General features: G+C 44.7%; 1 protein-coding gene across 1 annotated transcript; it reads left to right on the forward strand.

Annotated features, from left to right (window-relative positions):
- Positions 1-560: 560 nt before the first annotated feature.
- On the forward strand, positions 561-22117 carry LOC127920256 (BRCA1-associated ATM activator 1-like). The gene is made up of 8 exons (XM_052504113.1): positions 561-686; positions 802-805; positions 1934-2088; positions 5901-6048; positions 16878-17146; positions 18969-19125; positions 21158-21268; positions 22102-22117. The coding sequence occupies exons 1-6, from the start codon at positions 561-563 to the stop codon at positions 19035-19037; spliced, it is 771 nt and encodes a 256-aa protein (XP_052360073.1). The 3' UTR covers positions 19038-19125; positions 21158-21268; positions 22102-22117.
- Positions 22118-22292: the final 175 nt, after the last annotated feature.

Consider the following 22292-nt stretch of genomic DNA (forward strand, 5'->3'; position numbering starts at 1 on the left):
CACGTGTTAGTGTGTCGATAGGCTGCAGTGCGATGCGATGCCTTTTAGATTCAGTTTACCAGATTGTATGAGATCGGAGAAAATGCGCAGTTGCTGTTAATTTCTTTTTAAATCGTTTTTTTTTAACACACAGACCTTTGACTGGTCCTTCTTACTTTCCGTAGTGAGGGAATCCATGAACGCTCCGGTAAAACCAAACACGGTTTCAGTCCCGCGAGATACTTTTCAGGCGGTTGCTATCTATCAAGCTCCGTCAATTTGTCCCTAACTTGCTTCTCAGATATCTTCAACATATACCTAGGTACTGTAGTTATCATGCATTTGTCATTCAACTCAGTTGTTTTGTGTAGCTGACTTGGTTAACTTGATTACGAACGTGTTGCCAATACAGTTCCTTACTTTACTTAGCTAAACTCTGGTCCAGGGCGGCAGTGTGCTTTACTATTAGACTCGATGAACGCTTTACTAAACGCCCTGGACCAGAGCTAGTAAACTACAATCTGTCTAAACTAAAGTCATATTCCCCTCTTGGCTTTTCCCCATAGACATCTCTAAGCAGCATGGACAGCGAGTGCCTGGTGTTGTTGCCTCGGGTGTGCGCTGTACTAGCGGACCCCAGACAGTCCCTACCAGATGACACCAGCCTCGAGAAACTGCTGGACTGGTTCACTGGTCTCACCAAGGAGGTGAGGAGACACACACACACAGAGAAAGGTCTCACAAGCAAGAATAAGGAGGAGAGACTTCCTATATAATCTCTCACACACAGCGAGGGTGAGAGTCTTCCTATATAATCTACAGGAGGGTGAGAGTCTTCCTATATAATCTCTCACACACAGCGAGGGTGAGAGACTTCCTATATAATCTCACACACACACAGTGAGGGTGAGAGACTTCCTATATAATCTCACACACACAGCGAGGGTGAGAGTCTTCCTATATAATCTCTCACACACACAGCGAGGGTGAGAGACTTCCTATGTAATCTCTCACACACAGCGAGGGTGAGAGTCTTCCAATATAATCTCTCGCACACACAGCGAGGGTGAGACTTCTATATAATCTCACACACACAGTGAGGGTGAGAGACTTCCTATATAATCTCACACACACAGCGAGGGTGAGAGTCTTCCTATATAATCTCTCACACACAGCGAGGGGTGAGAGTCTTCCTATATAATCTCACACACACAGCGAGGGTGAGAGACTTCCTATGTAATCTCTCACACACAGCGAGGGTGAGAGACTTCCTATGTAATCTCTCACACACAGCGAGGGTGAGAGTCTTCCTATATAATCTCTCGCACACACAGCGAGGGTGAGAGACTTCCTATATAATCTCTCTCACACACAGCGAGGGTGAGAGACTTCCTATATAATCTCACACACACAGCGAGGGTGAGAGTCTTCCTATATAATCTCTCACACACAGCGAGGGTGAGAGACTTCCTATGTAATCTCTCACACACACAGCGAGGGTGAGAGTCTTCCTATATAATCTCTCACACACAGCGAGGGTGAGAGACTTCCTATATAATCTCTCTCACACACAGCGAGGGTGAGAGACTTCCTATATAATCTCTCACACACAGCGAGGGTGAGAGACTTCCTATATAATCTCTCACACACACAGCGCGAGGATGAGAGACTACTGATACTTTACTGAATACTGGCCTTGTGGTTATAAGGTTATATTATTTATAGGTTTATACACTTGGTTTATTTGACGATGTGTTACAGTACTGTTGGGCAGGAAAACAAGTTTGCGCCACACCAGCTCTAAGCGATCATGACCTACACAAATGACCATCCTGCTATTCCCTACTGGGTACTGTTGACCAGGCATTAAGGCACTGCAGTGCACTGTGGGAATAGGTTGCCATTTGGGACACAGACAATAATACCCAATAACACCTGTGGTGATGTTTTCCAGACCATGGCCTGGCCCTGTTGGAGTCCTGCCCCTGTCTGGTGGACTACATATCCACCGCGTGTCTGGACAAAACTACAGATCCCAGCATGCTTTCCTTCAGCCTCAAGCTTTCCGGCCTGCTGGCGGCCAGCCAACACGGCTTCAACCTGCTGCAGGTGAACTGACTGACTGATAGATATATTCAATCCATCCAGGTAGTATTGCAGGGGTAGAAGGAAACGCACACAAATCAGATGTTAATGGTCACCTGGTTAGCAGATGGTATTGGTCACATACACATGGTTAGTAGATGTTAATGGTCACATACACATGGTTAGTAGATGTTATTGGTCACATACACATGGTTAGCAGATGGTATTGGTCACATGGTTAGCAGATGGTATTGGTCACATACACATGGTTAGCAGATGTTATTGGTCACATGGTTAGCAGATGGTATTGGTCACATACACATGGTTAGTAGATGTTATTGGTCACATGGTTAGCAGATGTTATTGGTCACATACACATGGTTAGCAGACGTTATTGGTCACATGGTTAGCAGATGTTATTGGTCACATACACATGGTTAGCAGATGTTGGTCACATACACATGGTTAGTAGATGTTATTGGTGACATACACATGGTTAGCAGATGTTATTGGTCACATACACATGGTTATCAGATGTTATTGGTCACATACACATGGTTAGCAGATGTTATTGGTCACATACACATGGTTATCAGATGTTATTGGTCACACACACATGGTTAGCAGATGTTATTGGTCACATACACATGGTTATCAGATGTTATTGGTCACATACACATGGTTAGCAGATGGTATTGGTCACATACACATGGTTAGTTAATTTTAATTAATTAATTAATTAACATTAATCTCATATTCAGGCCCAATAGGTGTAGTCACTGTGGTAATAGGGTAGTCAATATGGTAATAGGATAGTCACTGTGGTAATAGGGTAGTCAATATGGTAATAGGATAGTCACTGTGGTAATAGGGTAGTCAATATTACATTTACATTTAAGTCATTTAGCAGACGCTCTTATCCAGATATGGTAATAGGATAGTCACTGTGGTAATAGGGTAGTCAATATGCTAATAGGGTAGTCACTGTGGTAATAGGGTAGTCAATATGGTAATAGGATAGTCACTGTGGTAATAGGGTAGTCAATATGGTAATAGGATAGTCACTGTGGTAATAGGGTAGTCAATATGCTAATAGGATAGTCAATATGGTAATAGGGTAGTCAATATGGTAATAGGATAGTCAATATGGTAATAGGATAGTCAATGGGTGTAGTCATTATGGTAATAGGATAGAGTCAGGTGTAGTCAATATGGTAATAGGATAGAGTCAGGTGTAGTCAATATGGTAATAGGATAGAGTCAGGTGTAGTCATTATGGTAATAGGATAGAGTCAGGTGTAGTCATTATGGTAATAGGATAGTCTCAGGTGTAGTCAATATGGTAATAGGATAGAGTCAGGTGTAGTCAATATGGTAATAGGATAGAGTCAGGTGTAGTCAATATGGTAATAGGGTAGAGTCAGGTGTAGTCAATGTGGTAATAGGATAGTCAATATGGTAATGGGGTAGTCAATATGGTAATAGGGTAGTCAATATGGTAATAGGGTAGAGTCAGGTGTAGTCAATATGGTAATAGGATAGAGTCAGGTGTAGTCAATATGGTAATAGGATAGTCTCAGGTGTAGTCAATATGGTAATAGGATAGTCAATGTGGTAATAGGGTAGTCAATATGGTAATAGGATAGTCAATATGGTAATAGGGTAGTCAATGTGGTTATAGGATAGTCAATATGGTAATAGGATAGTCAATATGGTAATAGGGTAGTCAATATGCTAATAGGATAGTCAATATGGTAATAGGATAGAGTCAGGTGTAGTCATTATGGTAATAGGATAGTCTCAGGTGTAGTCATTATGGTAATAGGATAAGAGTCAGGTGTAGTCATTATGGTAATAGGATAGAGTCAGGTGTAGTCATTATGGTAATAGGATAGTCTCAGGTGTAGTCATTATGGTAATAGGATAAGAGTCAGGTGTAGTCATTATGGTAATAGGATAGAGTCAGGTGTAGTCATTATGGTAATAGGATAGTCTCAGGTGTAGTCATTATGGTAATAGGATAGAGTCAGGTGTAGTCATTATGGTAATAGGATAGAGTCAGGTGTAGTCATTATGGTAATAGGGTAGTCAATATGGTAATAGGGTAGTCAATATGGTAATAGGGTAGTCAATATGGTAATAGGGTAGTCAATATGGTAATAGGGTAGTCAATATGGTAATAGGATAGTCAATATGGTAATAGGATAGTCAATGTGGTAATAGGATAGAGTCAGGTGTAGTCAATATGGTAATAGGATAGTCAATATGGTAATAGGATAGTCAATATGGTAATAGGGTAGTCAATATGGTAATAGGGTAGTCAATATGGTAATAGGGTAGTCAATATGGTAATAGGGTAGTCAATGTGGTAATAGGGTAGTCAATATGGTAATAGGATAGTCAATATGGTAATAGGGTAGTCAATATGGTAATAGGGTAGTCAATATGGTAATAGGGTAGTCAATATGGTAATAGGGTAGTCAATATGGTAATAGGGTAGTCAATGTGGTAATAGGGTAGTCAATGTGGTAATAGGATAGTCAATATGGTAATAGGATAGTCATTATGGTAATAGGGTAGTCAATATGGTAATAGGGTAGTCAATATGGTAATAGGGTAGTCAATATGGTAATAGGATAGTCATTATGGTAATAGGATAGTCAATATGGTAATAGGATAGTCAATATGGTAATAGGATAGTCAATATGGTAATAGGGTAGTCAATGTGGTAATAGGGTAGTCAATGTGGTAATAGGGTAGAGCCAGGTGTAGTCAATATGGTAATAGGATCGTCAATATGGTAATAGGATCGTCAATATGGTAATATGATAGTCAATATGGTAATAGGGTAGTCAATATGGTAATAGGATAGTAAATATGGTAATAGGGTAGTCAATGTGGTAATAGGGTAGTCAATATGGTAATAGGATAGTCAATATGGTAATAGGATAAGAGTCAGGTGTAGTCAATGTGGTAATAGGATAGAGTCAGGTGTAGTCAATGTGGTAATAGGATAGTCAATGTGGTAATAGGATAGTCAATATGGTAATAGGATAGTCAATATGGTAATAGGATAGTCAATATGGTAATAGGGTAGTCAATGTGGTAATAGGATAGTCAATATGGTAATAGGATAGTCAATATGGTAATAGGATAGTCAATATGGTAATAGGATAGTCAATGTGGTAATAGGATAGTCAATATGGTAATAGGGTAGTCAATATGGTAATAGGATAGTCAATATGGTAATAGGGTAGTCAATGTGGTAATAGGATAGAGTCAGGTGTAGTCAATGTGGTAATAGGATAGTCAATGTGGTAATAGGATAGTCAATATGGTAATAGGATAGTCAATATGGTAATAGGGTAGTCAATATGGTAATAGGGTAGTCAATATGGTAATAGGATAGTCAATATGGTAATAGGATAGTCATTATGGTAATAGGATAGTCAATATGGTAATAGGATAGTCAATATGGTAATATGATAGTCATTATGGTAATAGGATAGTCAATATGGTAATAGGATAGTCATTATGGTAATAGGATAGTCAATATGGTAATATGATAGTCATTATGGTAATAGGATAGTCAATATGGTAATAGGGTAGTCAATATGGTAATAGGATAGTCATTATGGTAATAGGATAGTCCTTATGGTAATAGGATAGTCAATATGGTAATAGGATAGTCTCAGGTGGAAGTTTCACCATATTGCTTACACCAATCAAATCCTCTCCGCTCTCCACAAGTGCTTAGGGTTTAGGGGTCCGTTTGTGATTGGGCGTCGGACTGTCTTCACCTCCTAGACATTAGTTATCTCTTCATCCCATCTCAGGATCGATCCATCCTGGGCGTGGCCTACGACAGCGAGCGATGGCAGGTGGCTGGCCAATGGGAGGATCCGAGCGTGCGGATTGGCTGGATCCATGGCCTGAGTAACATGATGCGCCACACACAGGCCTTCCACTTCCTGGATCAGGCTGGTAGGTATGCCGCAGCTGGCAACTCAGAAACCTCAGACTTCCGACTTCAAGTCGGTTACAGAGAACTGGGAACTGGTCATCCCACTCAGACTTCCGACTTCAAGTCGGTTACAGAGAGCTGGGAACTGGTCATCCCACTCAGACTTCCGACTTCAAGTCCATTAAAGAGAACTGGGAACTGGTCATCCCACTCAGACTTCCGACTTCAAGTCGGTTACAGAGAACTGGGAACTGGTCATCCCACTCAGACTTCCGACTTCAAGTCGGTTACAGAGAACTGGGAACTGGTCATCCCACTCAGACTTCCGACTTCAAGTCGGTTACAGAGAACTGGGAACTGGTCATCCCACTCAGACTTCCGACTTCAAGTCCATTACAGAGAACTGGGAACTGGTCATCCCACTCAGACTTCCGACTTCAAGTCGGTTACAGAGAACTGGGAACTGGTCATCCCACTCAGACTTCCGACTTCAAGTCGGTTACAGAGAACTGGGAACTGGTCATCCCACTCAGACTTCCGACTTCAAGTCCATTACAGAGAACTGGGAACTGGTCATCCCACTCAGACTTCCGACTTCAAGTCGGTTACAGAGAGCTGGGAACTGGTCATCCCACTCAGACTTCCGACTTCAAGTCGGTTACAGAGAACTGGGAACTGGTCATCCCACTCAGACTTCCGACTTCAAGTCCATTACAGAGAACTGGGAACTGGTCATCCCACTCAGACTTCCGACTTCAAGTCGGTTACAGAGAGCTGGGAACTGGTCATCCCACTCAGACTTCCGACTTCAAGTCGGTTACAGAGAACTGGGAACTGGTCATCCCACTCAGACTTCCGACTTCAAGTCCATTACAGAGAACTGGGAACTGGTCATCCCACTCAGACTTCCGACTTCAAGTCGGTTACAGAGAGCTGGGAACTGGTCATCCCACTCAGACTTCCGACTTCAAATCGGTTACAGAGAACTGGGAACTGGTCATCCCACTCAGACTTCCGACTTCAAGTCCATTACAGAGAACTGGGAACTGGTCATCCCACTCAGACTTCCGACTTCAAGTCGGTTACAGAGAACTGGGAACTGGTCATCCCACTCAGACTTCCGACTTCAAGTCGGTTACAGAGAACTGGGAACTGGTCATCCCACTCAGACTTCCGACTTCAAGTCCATTACAGAGAACTGGGAACTGGTCATCCCACTCAGACTTCCGACTTCAAGTCGGTTACAGAGAGCTGGGAACTGGTCATCCCACTCAGACTTCCGACTTCAAGTCGGTTACAGAGAGCTGGGAACTGGTCATCCCACTCAGACTTCCGACTTCAAGTCGGTTACAGAGAGCTGGGAACTGGTCATCCCACTCAGACTTCCGACTTCAAGTCGGTTACAGAGAGCTGGGAACTGGTCATCCCACTCAGACTTCCGACTTCAAGTCGGTTACAGAGAGCTGGGAACTGGTCATCCCACTCAGACTTCCGACTTCAAGTCGGTTACAGAGAGCTGGGAACTGGTCATCCCCTCAGACTTCCGACTTCAAGTCGGTTACAGAGAGCTGGGAACTGGTCATCCCACTCAGACTTCCGACTTCAAGTCGGTTACAGAGAACTGGGAACTGGTCATCCCACTCAGACTTCCGACTTCAAGTCGGTTACAGAGAACTGGGAACTGGTCATCCCACTCAGACTTCCGACTTCAAGTCGGTTACAGAGAGCTGGGAACTGGTCATCCCACTCAGACTTCCGACTTCAAGTCCATTACAGAGAGCTGGGAACTGGTCATCCCACTCCAAATCCAAAGTCGGTAACTCGGGGCATTTTTCTAGAGCTTCGACTTTCCAACCTGAAGATCACAGACATCGTGATTTGAATGCATTTTGTTCCCGAGTTCCCGGCTGTCATGAAAGCAACAGTAGTAGTATACTATCTAGGGAAGACTTTCTATGGGTTTCTATCAACAGTAGTACTACAGTAGTATACTATCTAGGGTAGCCTTTCTATGGGTTTCTATCAACAGTAGTACGGCAGTAGTATACTATCTAGAGCAGCCTTTCTATGGTTTTCTATCAACAGTAGTACTATAGTAGTATACTATCTAGAGCAGCCTTTCTATGGGTTTCTATCTACAGGTTACTACAGTAGTATACTATCTAGAGCAGCCTTTCTATGGGTTTCTATCAACAGTAGTACTATAGTAGTATACTATCTAGAGCAGCCTTTCTATGGGTTTCTATCAACAGTAGTACTATAGTAGTATACTATCTAGAGCAGCCTTTCTATGGGTTTCTATCTACAGTAGTACTATAGTAGTATACTATCTAGAACAGCCTTTCTATGAGTTTCTATCTACAGGTTACTACAGTAGTATACTATCTAGAGCAGCCTTTCTATGGGTTTCTATCAACAGTAGTACTATAGTAGTATACTATCTAGAGCAGCCTTTCTATGGGTTTCTATCAACAGTAGTACTATAGTAGTATACTATCTAGAGCAGCCTTTCTATGGGTTTCTATCAACAGTAGTACTATAGTAGTATACTATCTAGAGAAGCCTTTCTATGGGTTTCTATCAACACGGTAGTATACTGGTAGTAGGATACGGTAGCAGTCTTTCTTAAAGTATAGTTTTCTATCCACCGGTTTAGCTGACAACGTCTCGACAAACGAAGCGCTCTTCAAAGGGTCAGAATGCCGTGTGTTGTTCTGGTTGGTCGAATAGCACTGATGACGAGGAACTGTCATGTGGGGAATCTGACGAGGAACTGTCATGTGGGGGATCTGACGAGGAACTGTCACGTGGGGAATCTGACGAGGAACTGTCACGTGGGGAATCTGACGAGGAACTGTCACGTGGGGAATCTGACGAGGAACTGTCACGTGGGGAATCTGACGAGGAACTGTCACGTGGGGAATCTGACGAGGAACTGTCACGTGGGGAATCTGACGAGGAACTGTCACGTGGGGAATCTGACGAGGAACTGTCACGTGGGGAATCTGACGAGGAACTGTCACGTGGGGAATCTGACGAGGAACTGTCACGTGGGGAATCTGACGAGGAACTGTCACGTGGGGAATCTGACGAGGAACTGTCACGTGGGGAATCTGACGAGGAATTGTCACGTGGGGAATCTGACGAGGAACTGTCACGTGGGGAATCTGACGAGGAACTGTCAAGTGGGGAATCTGACGAGGAACTGTCACGTGGGGGAATCTGACGAGGAACTGTCACGTGGGGAATCTGACGAGGAACTGTCACGTGGGGAATCTGACGAGGAACTGTCACGTGGGGGATCTGACGAGGAACTGTCACGTGGGGAATCTGACGAGGAACTGTCACGTGGGGAATCTGACGAGGAACTGTCACGTGGGGAATCTGACGAGGAACTGTCACGTGGGGAATCTGACGAGGAACTGTCACGTGGGGGATCTGACGAGGAACTGTCACGTGGGGAATCTGACGAGGAACTGTCACGTGGGGAATCTGACGAGGAACTGTCACGTGGGGAATCTGACGAGGAACTGTCACGTGGGGAATCTGACGAGGAACTGTCACGTGGGGAATCTGACGAGGAACTGTCACGTGGGGAATCTGACGAGGAACTGTCACGTGGGGAATCTGACGAGGAACTGTCACGTGGGGAATCTGACGAGGAACTGTCACGTGGGGAATCTGACGAGGAACTGTCACGTGGGGAATCTGACGAGGAACTGTCACGTGGGGAATCTGACGAGGAACTGTCACGTGGGGAATCTGACGAGGAACTGTCACGTGGGGAATCTGACGAGGAACTGTCACGTGGGGAATCTGACGAGGAACTGTCATGTGGGGAATCTGAAGTGACTCGTTTCAGTTCGTTTGATCTTGTTCTCAGGTGTGGGTTATTTTTTTGTGTTTTGCTAATATGGCAAAGCAATAAATTTGCTAGCTAGCTAACCAACAACTGTAACAATGCATTTGAGACAAGTTCTCATTGTGCAACTTTATGTTTTCAATTAACATTGGAGATTAAATATTGTTTACATGTTATCAATAATCTAAGCCAACCCTGTCTGTTTCCCCATAGTTGGGCATCCGTCGGTTTTGTTGCTAAACAACCAACCTGTCTATGTTAATGGTAGGTCTCGACATGTCAGAGTGACCGCAGTCGGGGTCTCAACATACTGTTGAGAGGTAGAATAGTAGAATACACATACTGTTGAGAATTAGAATAGTAGAATCTGCATACTGTTGAGAATTAGAATAGTAGAATACACATACTGTTGAGAATTAGAATAGTAGAATCTGCACACTGTTGAGAATTAGAATAGTAGAATACACATACTGTTGAGAATTAGAATAGTAGAATACACATACTGTTGAGAATTAGAATAGTAGAATCTGCACACTGTTGAGAATTAGAATAGTAGAATACACATACTGTTGAGAATTAGAATAGTAGAATACACATACTGTTGAGAATTAGAATAGTAGAATACACATACTGTTGAGAATTAGAATAGTAGAATACACATACTGTTGAGAATTAGAATAGTAGAATACACATACTGTTGAGAATTAGAATAATAGAATACACATACTGTTGAGAATTAGAATAGTAGAATACACATACTGTTGAGAATTAGAATAGTAGAATACACATACTGTTGAGAATTAGAATAATAGAATACACATACTGTTGAGAATTAGAATAGTAGAATACACATACTGTTGAGAATTAGAATAATAGAATACACATACTGTTGAGAATTAGAATAGTAGAATACACATACTGTTGAGAATTAGAATAGTAGACTACACATACTGTTGGGAATTAGAATAGTAGAATACACATACTGTTGGGAATTAGAATAGTAGAATACACATACTGTTGAGAATTAGAATAGTAGAATACACATACTGTTGAGAATTAGAATAGTAGAATACACATACTGTTGAGAATTAGAATAGTAGAATACACATACTGTTGAGAATTAGAATAGTAGACTACACATACTGTTGGGAATTAGAATAGTAGAATACACATACTGTTGAGAATTAGAATAGTAGAATACACATACTGTTGAGAATTAGAATAGTAGAATACACATACTGTTGAGAATTAGAATAGTAGAATACACATACTGTTGAGAATTAGAATAGTAGAATACACATACTGTTGAGAATTAGAATAGTAGAATACACATACTGTTGACAATTAGAATAATAGAATACACATACTGTTGACAATTAGAATAGTAGAATAAACATACTGTTGAGAATTAGAATAGTAGAATACACATACTGTTGACAATTAGAATAGTAGAATACACATACTGTTGACAATTAGAATAGTAGAATACACATACTGTTGACAATTAGAATAGTAGAATAAACACGGTAGACTCTGCGTCAGCAGTATTTGTCGCTTGTTGTGTCAGCCACTCAATTAGACATGTCAGCCAACACTATTTAGATTGGTGAGTTAGTCTAGTCAGCTATCTAAACTAGTCAGGTAGTCTAGCCAGCTATCTAAACTAGTCAGGTAGTCTAGCCAGCTATCTAAACTAGTCAGGTAGTCTAGTCAAATCAAATCAAATCAAATGTATTTATATAGCCCTTCGTACATCAGCTGATATCTCAAAGTGCTGTACAGAAACCCAGCCTAAAACCCCAAACAGCAAACAATGCAGGTGTAAAAGCACGGTGGCTAGGAAAAACTCCCTAGAAAGGCCAAAACCTAGGAAGAAACCTAGAGAGGAACCGGGCTATGTGGGGTGGCCAGTCCTCTTCTGGCTGTGCCGGGTAGAGATTATAACAGAACATGACCAAGATGTTCAAATGTTCATAAATGACCAGCATGGTCGAATAATAATAAGGCAGAACAGTTGAAACTGGAGCAGCAGCAGTCAGGTGGACTGGGGACAGCAAGGAGCCATCATGTCAGGTAGTCCTGGGGCACGGTCCTAGGGCTCAGGTCCTCCGAGAGAGAAAGAAAGAGAGAATTAGAGAGAGCATATGTGGGGTGGCCAGTCCTCTTCTGGCTGTGCCGGGTGGAGATTATAACAGAACGTGGCCAAGATGTTCAAATGTTCATAAATGACCAGCATGGTTGAATAATAGTAAGGCAGAACAGTTGAAACTGGAGCAGGAGCATGGCCAGGTGGACTGGGGACAGCAAGGAGTCCTCATGTCAGGTAGTCCTGGGACATGGTCCTAGGGCCCAGGCCAGTTGAAACTGGAGCAGCAGCATGGCCAGGTGGACTGGGGACAGCAAGGAGTCATCATGTCAGGTAGTCCTGGGGCATGGTCCTAGGGCTCAGGTCCTCCGAGAGAGAGAAAGAAAGAGAGAATTAGAGAGAGCATATGTGGGGTGGCCAGTCCTCTTCTGGCTGTGCCGGGTGGAGATTATAACAGAACGTGGCCAAGATGTTCAAATGTTCATAAATGACCAGCATGGTTGAATAATAGTAAGGCAGAACAGTTGAAACTGGAGCAGGAGCATGGCCAGGTGGACTGGGGACAGCAAGGAGTCCTCATGTCAGGTAGTCCTGGGACATGGTCCTAGGGCCCAGGCCAGTTGAAACTGGAGCAGCAGCATGGCCAGGTGGACTGGGGACAGCAAGGAGTCATCATGTCAGGTAGTCCTGGGGCATGGTCCTAGGGCTCAGGTCCTCCGAGAGAGAGAAAGAAAGAGAGAAGGAGAGAATGCACACTTAGATTCACACAGGACACCGAATAGGACAGGAGAAGTACTCCAGATATAACAAACTGACCCTAGCCCCCGACACATAAACTACTGCAGCATAAATACTGGAGGCTGAGACAGGAGGGTCAGGAGACACTGTGGCCCCATCCGAGGACACCCCGGACAGGGCCAAACAGGAAGGATATAACCCCACCCACTTTGCCAAAGCACAGCCCCCACACCACTAGAGGATATCTTCAACCACCAACTTACCATCCTGAGACAAGGCCGAGTATAGCCCACAAAGATCTCCGCCACGGAACAACCCAAGGGGGGCAACCCAGACAGGCCGACCACAACAGTGAATCAACCCACCCAGGTGACGCACCCCCAGGGACGGCACGAGAGCCCCAGCAAGCCAGTGACTCAGCGCCCGTAACGGGGTTAGAGGCAGAGAATCCCAGTGGAAGGGGGAACCGGCCAGGCAGAGACAGCAAGGGCGGTCCGTTGCTCCAGAGCCTTTCCGTTCACCTTCCCACTCCTGGGCCAGACTACACTCAATCATATGACCCACTGAAGAGAGTCAGCTATCTAAACTAGTCAGGTAGTCAAGTCAGCTATCTAAACTAGTCAGGTAGTCTAGCCAGCTATCTAAACTAGTCAGTTAGCTATCTAAACTGGTCAGGTAGTCTAGACAGCTATCTAAACTAGTCAGGTAGCCTAGTCAGCTATCTAAACTAGTCAGGTAGTCTAGCCAGCTATCTAAACTAGTCAATTAGCTATCTAAACTGGTCAGGTAGTCTAGACAGCTATCTAAACTGGTCAGTTAGCTATCTAAACAAGTCAGGTAGTCTAGCCAGCTATCTAAACTGGTCAGTTAGCTATCTAAACTGGTCAGGTAGTCTAGACAGCTATCTAAACTGGTCAGTTAGCTATCTAAACTGGTCAGGTAGTCTAGACAGCTATCTAAACTGGTCAGTTAGCTATCTAAACTGGTCAGGTAGTCTAGACAGCTATCTAAACTAGTCAGGTAGTCTAGCCAGCTATCTAAACTGGTCAGGTAGTCTAGCCAGCTATCTAAACTGGTCAGGTAGTCTAGCCAGGTATCTAAACTGGTCAGGTAGTCTAGCTAGCTATCTAAACTGGTCAGGTAGTCTAGTCAGCTATCTAAACTGGTCAGGTAGTCTAGTCTGCTATCTAAACTAGTCAGGTAGTCTAGTCAGCTATCTAAACTAGTCAGTTAGTCTAGCCAACTATCTAATCTAGTCAGTTAGTCTAGTCAGCTATCTAAACTGGTCAGGTAGTCTAGCCAGCTATCTAAACTGGTCAGGTAGTCTAGTCAGCTATCTAAACTAGTCAGGTAGTCTAGTCAGCTATCTAAACTGGTCAGTTAGTCTAGCCAGCTATCTAAACTGGTCAGGTAGTCTAGCCAGCTATCTAAACTGGTCAGGTAGTCTAGCCAGATATCTAAACTGGTCAGGTAGTCTAGCCAGCTATCTAAACTGGTCAGGTAGTCTAGCCAGCTATCTAAACTGGTCAGGTAGTCAGTTATCTATCTAAACTGGCCAGGTAGTCTAACCCTAACCCTAACCCTAGTACCCCTACACATCAACTCAGTACTGGTACTCTGTGTATACAGTCATGTTATTACCTAGTACCCCTACACATCAACTCAGTACTGGTACTCTGTGTATACAGCCATGTTATTACTTAGTACCCCTACACATCAACTCAGTACTGGTACTCTGTGTATACAGCCATGTTATTACCTAGTACCCCTACACATCAACTCAGGACTGGTACTCTGTGTATACAGCCATGTTATTACCTAGTACCCCTACACATCAACTCAGTACTGGTACTCTGTGTAAACAGCCATGTTATTACCTAGTACCCCTACACATCAACTCAGTACTGGTACTCTGTGTAAACAGCCATGTTATTACCTATTACCCCTACACATCAACTCAGTACTGGTACTCTGTGTAAACAGCCATGTTATTACCTAGTACCCCTACACATCAACTCAGTAATGGTACTCTGTGTAAACATCCATGTTATTACCTATTACCCCTACACATCAACTCAGTACTCGTACTCTGTGTATACAGCCATGTTATTACCTAGTACCCCAACACATCAACTCAGTACTGGTACTCTGTGTATCCTTGTAAACAGCCATGTTATTACCTAGTACCCCTACACATCAACTCAGTACTGGTACTCTGTGTAAACAGCCATGTTATTACCTAGTACCCCTACACATCAACTCAGTACTGGTACTCTGTGTATACAGCCATGTTATTACCTAGTACCCCTACACATCAACTCAGTACTGGTACTCTGTGTATACAGCCATGTTATTACCTAGTACCCCTACACATCAACTCAGTACTGGTACTCTGTGTAAACAGCCATGTTATTACCTAGTACCCCTACACATCAACTCAGTACTGGTACTCTGTGTATACAGCCATGTTATTACCTAGTACCCCTACACATCAACTCAGTACTGGTACTCTGTGTATACAGCCATGTTATTACCTAGTACCCCTACACATCAACTCAGTACTGGTACTCTGTGTATACAGCCATGTTATTACCTAGTACCCCTACACATCAACTCAGTACTGGTACTCTGTGTATACAGCCATGTTATTACCTAGTACCCCTACACATCAACTCAGTACTGGTACTCTGTGTAAACAGCCATGTTATTACCTAGTACCCCTACACATCAACTCAGTACTGGTACTCTGTGTATACAGCCATGTTATTACCTAGTACCCCTACACATCAACTCAGTACTGGTACTCTGTGTAAACAGCCATGTTATTACCTAGTACCCCTACACATCAACTCAGTACTGGTACTCTGTGTATACAGCCATGTTATTACCTAGTACCCCTACACATCAACTCAGTACTGGTACTCTGTGTATACAGCCATGTTATTACTTAGTACCCCTACACATCAACTCAGTACTGGTACTCTGTGTATACAGCCATGTTATTACCTAGTACCCCTACACATCAACTCAGTACTGGTACTCTGTGTATACAGCCATGTTATTACCTAGTACCCCTACACATCAACTCAGTACTGGTACTCTGTGTAAACAGCCATGTTATTACCTATTACCCCTACACATCAACTCAGTACTTGTACTCTGTGTAAACAGCCATGTTATTACCTAGTACCCCTACACATCAACTCAGTACTGGTACTCTGTGTAAACAGCCATGTTATTACCTAGTACCCCTACACATCAACTCAGTACTCGTACTCTGTGTATACAGCCATGTTATTACCTATTACCCCTACACATCAACTCAGTACTGGTACTCTGTGTATACAGCCATGTTATTACCTAGTACCCCTACACATCAACTCAGTACTGGTACTCTGTGTAAACAGCCATGTTATTACCTATTACCCCTACACATCAACTCAGTACTGGTACTCTGTGTAAACAGCCATGTTATTACCAGTTATTACCTAGTACCCCTACACATCAACTCAGTACTGGTACTCTGTGTATACAGTCATGTTATTACCTAGTACCCCTACACATCAACTCAGTACTGGTACTCTGTGTAAACAGTCATGTTATTACCTAGTACCCCTACACATCAACTCAGTACTGGTACTCTGTGTATACAGCCATGTTATTACCTAGTACCCCTACACATCAACTCAGTACTGGTACTCTGTGTAAACAGCCATGTTATTACCTAGTACCCCTACACATCAACTCAGTACTGGTACTCTGTGTATACAGCCATGTTATTACCTAGTACCCCTACACATCAACTCAGTACTGGTACTCTGTGTATACAGCCATGTTATTACCTAGTACCCCTACACATCAACTCAGTACTGGTACTCTGTGTATACAGCCATGTTATTACCTAGTACCCCTACACATCAACTCAGTACTGGTACTCTGTGTATACAGCCATGTTATTACCTAGTACCCCTACACATCAACTCAGTACTGGTACTCTCAGCCATGTTGTTGTTGTGTATTTATTATTACATGTTGTGTTTATCTATTATTTCTCTATTGTCTTTCTCTCCTCATTGTTGGGAAGGGCCCGTATAAGAAAGCATTTCACTGTTAGTCTACACCTGTTGTTTACGAAGCAAATGTATTTGATTGTATCTCCTCAGGCCTGACCAAACCCCTCCTCCAGCTACAGACTGACCCCAGCCTATTCGTCGCCTCGGCCGCAAATCACCTCCTGGCCCGCCTCCTAACCTTCCACCAGCCGGCTACAACCTCACACACAACCCAGGGGAATGGCCTCACTGTTCCACCCAATAAGGAAGAGGTAGAATTGGACGTAACCATGGAGACAAGTCCAGGAAGCGGGTGTTCCATCACCATGGAGATCTTGAAGCACCTGGAGAGCTCTCTGGAGTCAGACAGCCACACCCAGGTACGATTGGTTGATTGAGAATATATATATATATATATTTTTTTTACAGCGGTGCCCCTAGAGGAGATGGGAGGGAAAGGAAAGGAGAGGGAGGAGAAGAAGTGGTTGAAGACAGATAATTATAGCTGCAAGCAGCAATGAACGGGGTTCACAGGATGACAGAAAGGACACAAGATCAGTTGGATAACAAAGGAAGTATCATGTAGGAACTACCTTCCTTTATGTGCAATCAGTGAAGGCAATACCATGTTTATCCGCGTTTCTCTGTTTAGTGAGTCCTCCAGATCAGAGGCAGTAGGGACGACCAGGGATGTTCTCTGTTTAGTGAGTCCTCCAGATCAGAGGCAGTAGGGATGACCAGGGATGTTCTCTGTTTAGTGAGTCCTCCAGATCAGAGGCAGTAGGGATGACCAGGGATGTTCTCTGTTTAGTGAGTCCTCCAGATCAGAGGCAGTAGGGATGACCAGGGATGTTCTCTGTTTAGTGTTTAGTGAGTCCTCCAGATCAGAGGCAGTAGGGACGACCAGGGATGTTCTCTGTTTAGTGAGTCCTCCAGATCAGAGGCAGTAGGGATGACCAGGGATGTTCTCTGTTTAGTGTTTAGTGAGTCCTCCAGATCAGAGGCAGTAGGGATGACCAGGGATGTTCTCTGTTTAGTGTTTAGTGAGTCCTCCAGATCAGAGGCAGTAGATGACCAGGGATGTTCTCTGTTTAGTGTTTAGTGAGTCCTCCAAATCAGAGGCAGTAGATGACCAGGGATGTTCTCTATTTAGTGTTTAGTGAGTCCTCCAGATCAGAGGCAGTAGATGACCAGGGATGTTCTCTGTTTAGTGTTTAGTGAGTCCTCCAGATCAGAGGCAGTAGATGACCAGGGCTGTTCTCTGTGTAGTGAGTCCTCCAGATCAGAGGCAGTAGATGACCAGGGATGTTCTCTGTTTAGTGAGTCCTCCAGATCAGAGGCAGTAGATGACCAGGGATGTTCTCTGTTTAGTGAGTCCTCCAGATCAGAGGCAGTAGGGATGACCAGGGATGTTCTCTTGATAAGTGTGTGATTTGAACCATGTTCCTGTTCTGCTATTGGCTGAATATATACGAGGCAATTTAGCAATTAGTATTTGTTATCTAATAGTTATGATAAATTAGGTGTTGTTGCTCACTGTTGGCATATAGATAAATGTGGACATGTTGTTATATACAGCTGGCTCCCGGCCGGCCAAGTCCTCCCCTAACCTGGACGACGCTGGGCCGATTGTGCGCTGCCTCGTGAGACTCCCTGTCGCGGCCGGCTGCGACACAGCCCGGGATCGAACCCGGATCTGTAGTGATGCATCTGCGGATGCATTGCCTTAGACCGCTACGCCGCTCGCGAGGACCTAAGGCCTCTAGCACTGCGGGATCATTGCCTTAGACCGCTGCCCCGCTCGCGAGGACCTAAGGCCTCTAGCACTGCGGGATCATTGCCTTAGACCGCTGCCCGCTCGCGAGGACCTAAGGCCTCTAGCACTGCGGGATCATTGCCTTAGACCGCTGCCCCGCTCGCGAGGACCTAAGGCCTCTAGCACTGCGGGATCATTGCCTTAGACCGCTGCCCCGCTCGCGAGGACCTAAGGCCTCTAGCACTGCGGGATCATTGCCTTAGACCGCTACGCCGCTCGCGAGGACCTAAGGCCTCTAGCACTGCGGGATCATATATATATATATATATATATATATATAGAGTTATGAGAATAACAACAGGTTTTCACGCTGCGAACCTTTTAACAATGATGTGTTTCTGAAGGTGTTTTTATAATGGTCTTCTATTGTTATGACGTGTGACCAGGTGCTCCAGGGGCTGAGGCTGCTGGCCCTGACTCTCCCGAGCTGGAGGCTCCTCTGCGGGGCTCGGTGATCAGGCGAGTCCTGAGGTCTCTGGAGGGGTTGGTCCGAGAAGGAGCAGTGGCTCAGCCTCTAATGGACGTCCTGCTGGCTACATACAGGTGTGTTTGGTGATCGCACCGCATTATGGTGCTGGGTTGATTCTGAACATCGCTTGTGTTTCCAAGGTAACCAGGTTGCTACGACAACGTGCTGTTTATTTAGTTTTAAAAAATCACTGAAACGGGGGAGGGACTACATGGACTTGTCCAGTAAGATTAGTCTCCTTCTCTCTGTCCTCACTCAGTCCTACACACACACACACACACACTGACTACACACACACACACACACACACACACACACTGACTACACACACTGACTACACACACACACACACACTGACTACAGACACACACACACACACTGACTACACACACTGACTACACACACACACACACACACACACACTGACTACACACACACACACACTGACTACACACACACTGACTACACACACACACACACACACACACACACACACACACACACACACACACACACACACACACACACTGACTACACACACACACACACACACACACACACTGACTACACACACACACACTGACTACACACACACACACTGACTACACACACACACACTGACTACACACACACACACACACTGACTACACACACACACACTGACTACACACACACACACACACACACACTGACTACACACACTGACTACACACACACACACACACACACACTGACTACACACACACTGACTACACACACACACACACACACACACACACACTGACTACACACACTGACTACACACACACACACACACTGACTACAGACACACACACACACACTGACTACACACACTGACTACACACACACACACACACACACTGACTACACACACACACACACTGACTACACACACACTGACTACACACACACACACACACACACACACACACACACACACACACACACACACACACACACTGACTACACACACACACACACACACACACACTGACTACACACACACACACTGACTACACACACACACACTGACTACACACACACACACACTGACTACACACACACACACACTGACTACACACACACACACACACACTGACTACACACACACACACACACACACACACACACACACACACACACACACACACACACACACACACTGACTACAGACACACACACACACACACACACACTGACTACACACACACACACTGACTACAGACACACACACACACACACACACTGACTACACACACACACACTGACTACACACACACACACACACACACTGACTACACACACACACACACACACTGACTACACACACACACACTGACTACACACACACACACACACACACACACTGACACACACACACACACACACTGACTACACACACACACACACACTGACTACACACACACACACACACACACACACACACACACACACACACACACACACACACACACACACACACACACACACACACACACACACACACTGACTACAGACACACACACACACACACTGACTACACACACACACACACACACACACTGACACACACACACTGACTACACACACACACTGACTACACACACACACACACACACACACACTGACTACACACACACACACTGACTACACACACACACACACACACACACACACACACACACACACACACACACACACTGACTACACACACACACACACACACACACACACACACACACACACACACTGACTACACACACACACACACTGACTACACACACACACACACTGACTACACACACACACACTGACTACACACACACACACACACACACACTGACTACACACTGACTACACACACACACACACACACACACTGACTACACACACACTGACTACACACACACACACACACACACACACTGACTACACACACTGACTACACACACACACACACTGACTACACACACACACACACACTGACTACACACACACACACACACACACTGACTACAGACACCTTGTAATATGAACATGTAACGTCAGATTGTTCAATAAGATGGTCAAGTTTTGATTTTGCAGGTCCGGTCCGTGTGACTCCAGACTCGTCTCTCTGATGGCGTCCATGTTGAACTCCCAGAATCCCTCTGACGCTGCTCTGTGTGCCGCCGCCACCCTCCATCCGGAGACCTGGTAACAGACACGACCACAGACACACAGACACGACCACAGCTACGACCACAGACACACAGCTACGACCACTGACACGGCCACAGACACGACCACTGACACGGCCACAGACACGACCACTGACACGGCCACAGACACGACCACTGACACGGCCACAGACACGACCACTGACACGGCCACAGACACGACCACTGACACGGCCACAGACACGACCACTGACACGACCACAGACACAACCACAGACACACAGACACGACCACAGACACACACCTACGACCACAGACACACGGCTACGACCACAGACACACAGCTACGACCACAGACACACAGCTACGACCACAGACACACAGACACACCGTGGTCGTAGCTGACTGACTAACTGGGTATTGTTTCAGTCCTCAGATAGAAGGTCGTAGCTGACTGACTAACTGGGTATTGTTTCAGTCCTCAAATAGAAGGTCGTAGCTGACTGACTAACTGGGTATTGTTTCAGTCCTCAGATAGAAGGTCGTAGCTGACTGACTAACTGGGTATTGTTTCAGTCCTCAGATAGAAGGTCGTAGCTGATTGACTAACTGGGTATTGTTTCAGTCCTCAGATAGAAGGTCGTAGCTGATTGACTAACTGGGTATTGTTTCAGTCCTCAGATAGAAGGTCGTAGCTGATTGACTAACTGGGTATTGTTTCAGTCCTCAGATAGAAGGTCGTAGCTGATTGACTAACTGGGTATTGTTTCAGTCCTCAGATAGAAGGTCGTAGCTGATTGACTAACTGGGTATTGTTTCAGTCCTCAGATAGAAGGTCGTAGCTGACTGACTAACTGGGTATTGTTTCAGTCCTCCAGGCCTCAGATAGAAGGTCGTAGCTAACTGGGTATTGTTTCAGTCCTCAGATAGAAGGTCGTAGCTGACTGACTAACTGGGTATTGTTTCAGTCCTCTGATAGAAGGTCGTAGCTGACTGGGTTTTGTTTCAGTCCTCAGATAGAAGGTCGTAGCTGATTGACTAACTGGGTATTGTTTCAGTCC

The sequence above is a fragment of the Oncorhynchus keta genome, unplaced genomic scaffold (assembly GCF_023373465.1).
Source record: "Oncorhynchus keta strain PuntledgeMale-10-30-2019 unplaced genomic scaffold, Oket_V2 Un_contig_1871_pilon_pilon, whole genome shotgun sequence".
NCBI lineage: Eukaryota > Metazoa > Chordata > Actinopteri > Salmoniformes > Salmonidae > Oncorhynchus > Oncorhynchus keta.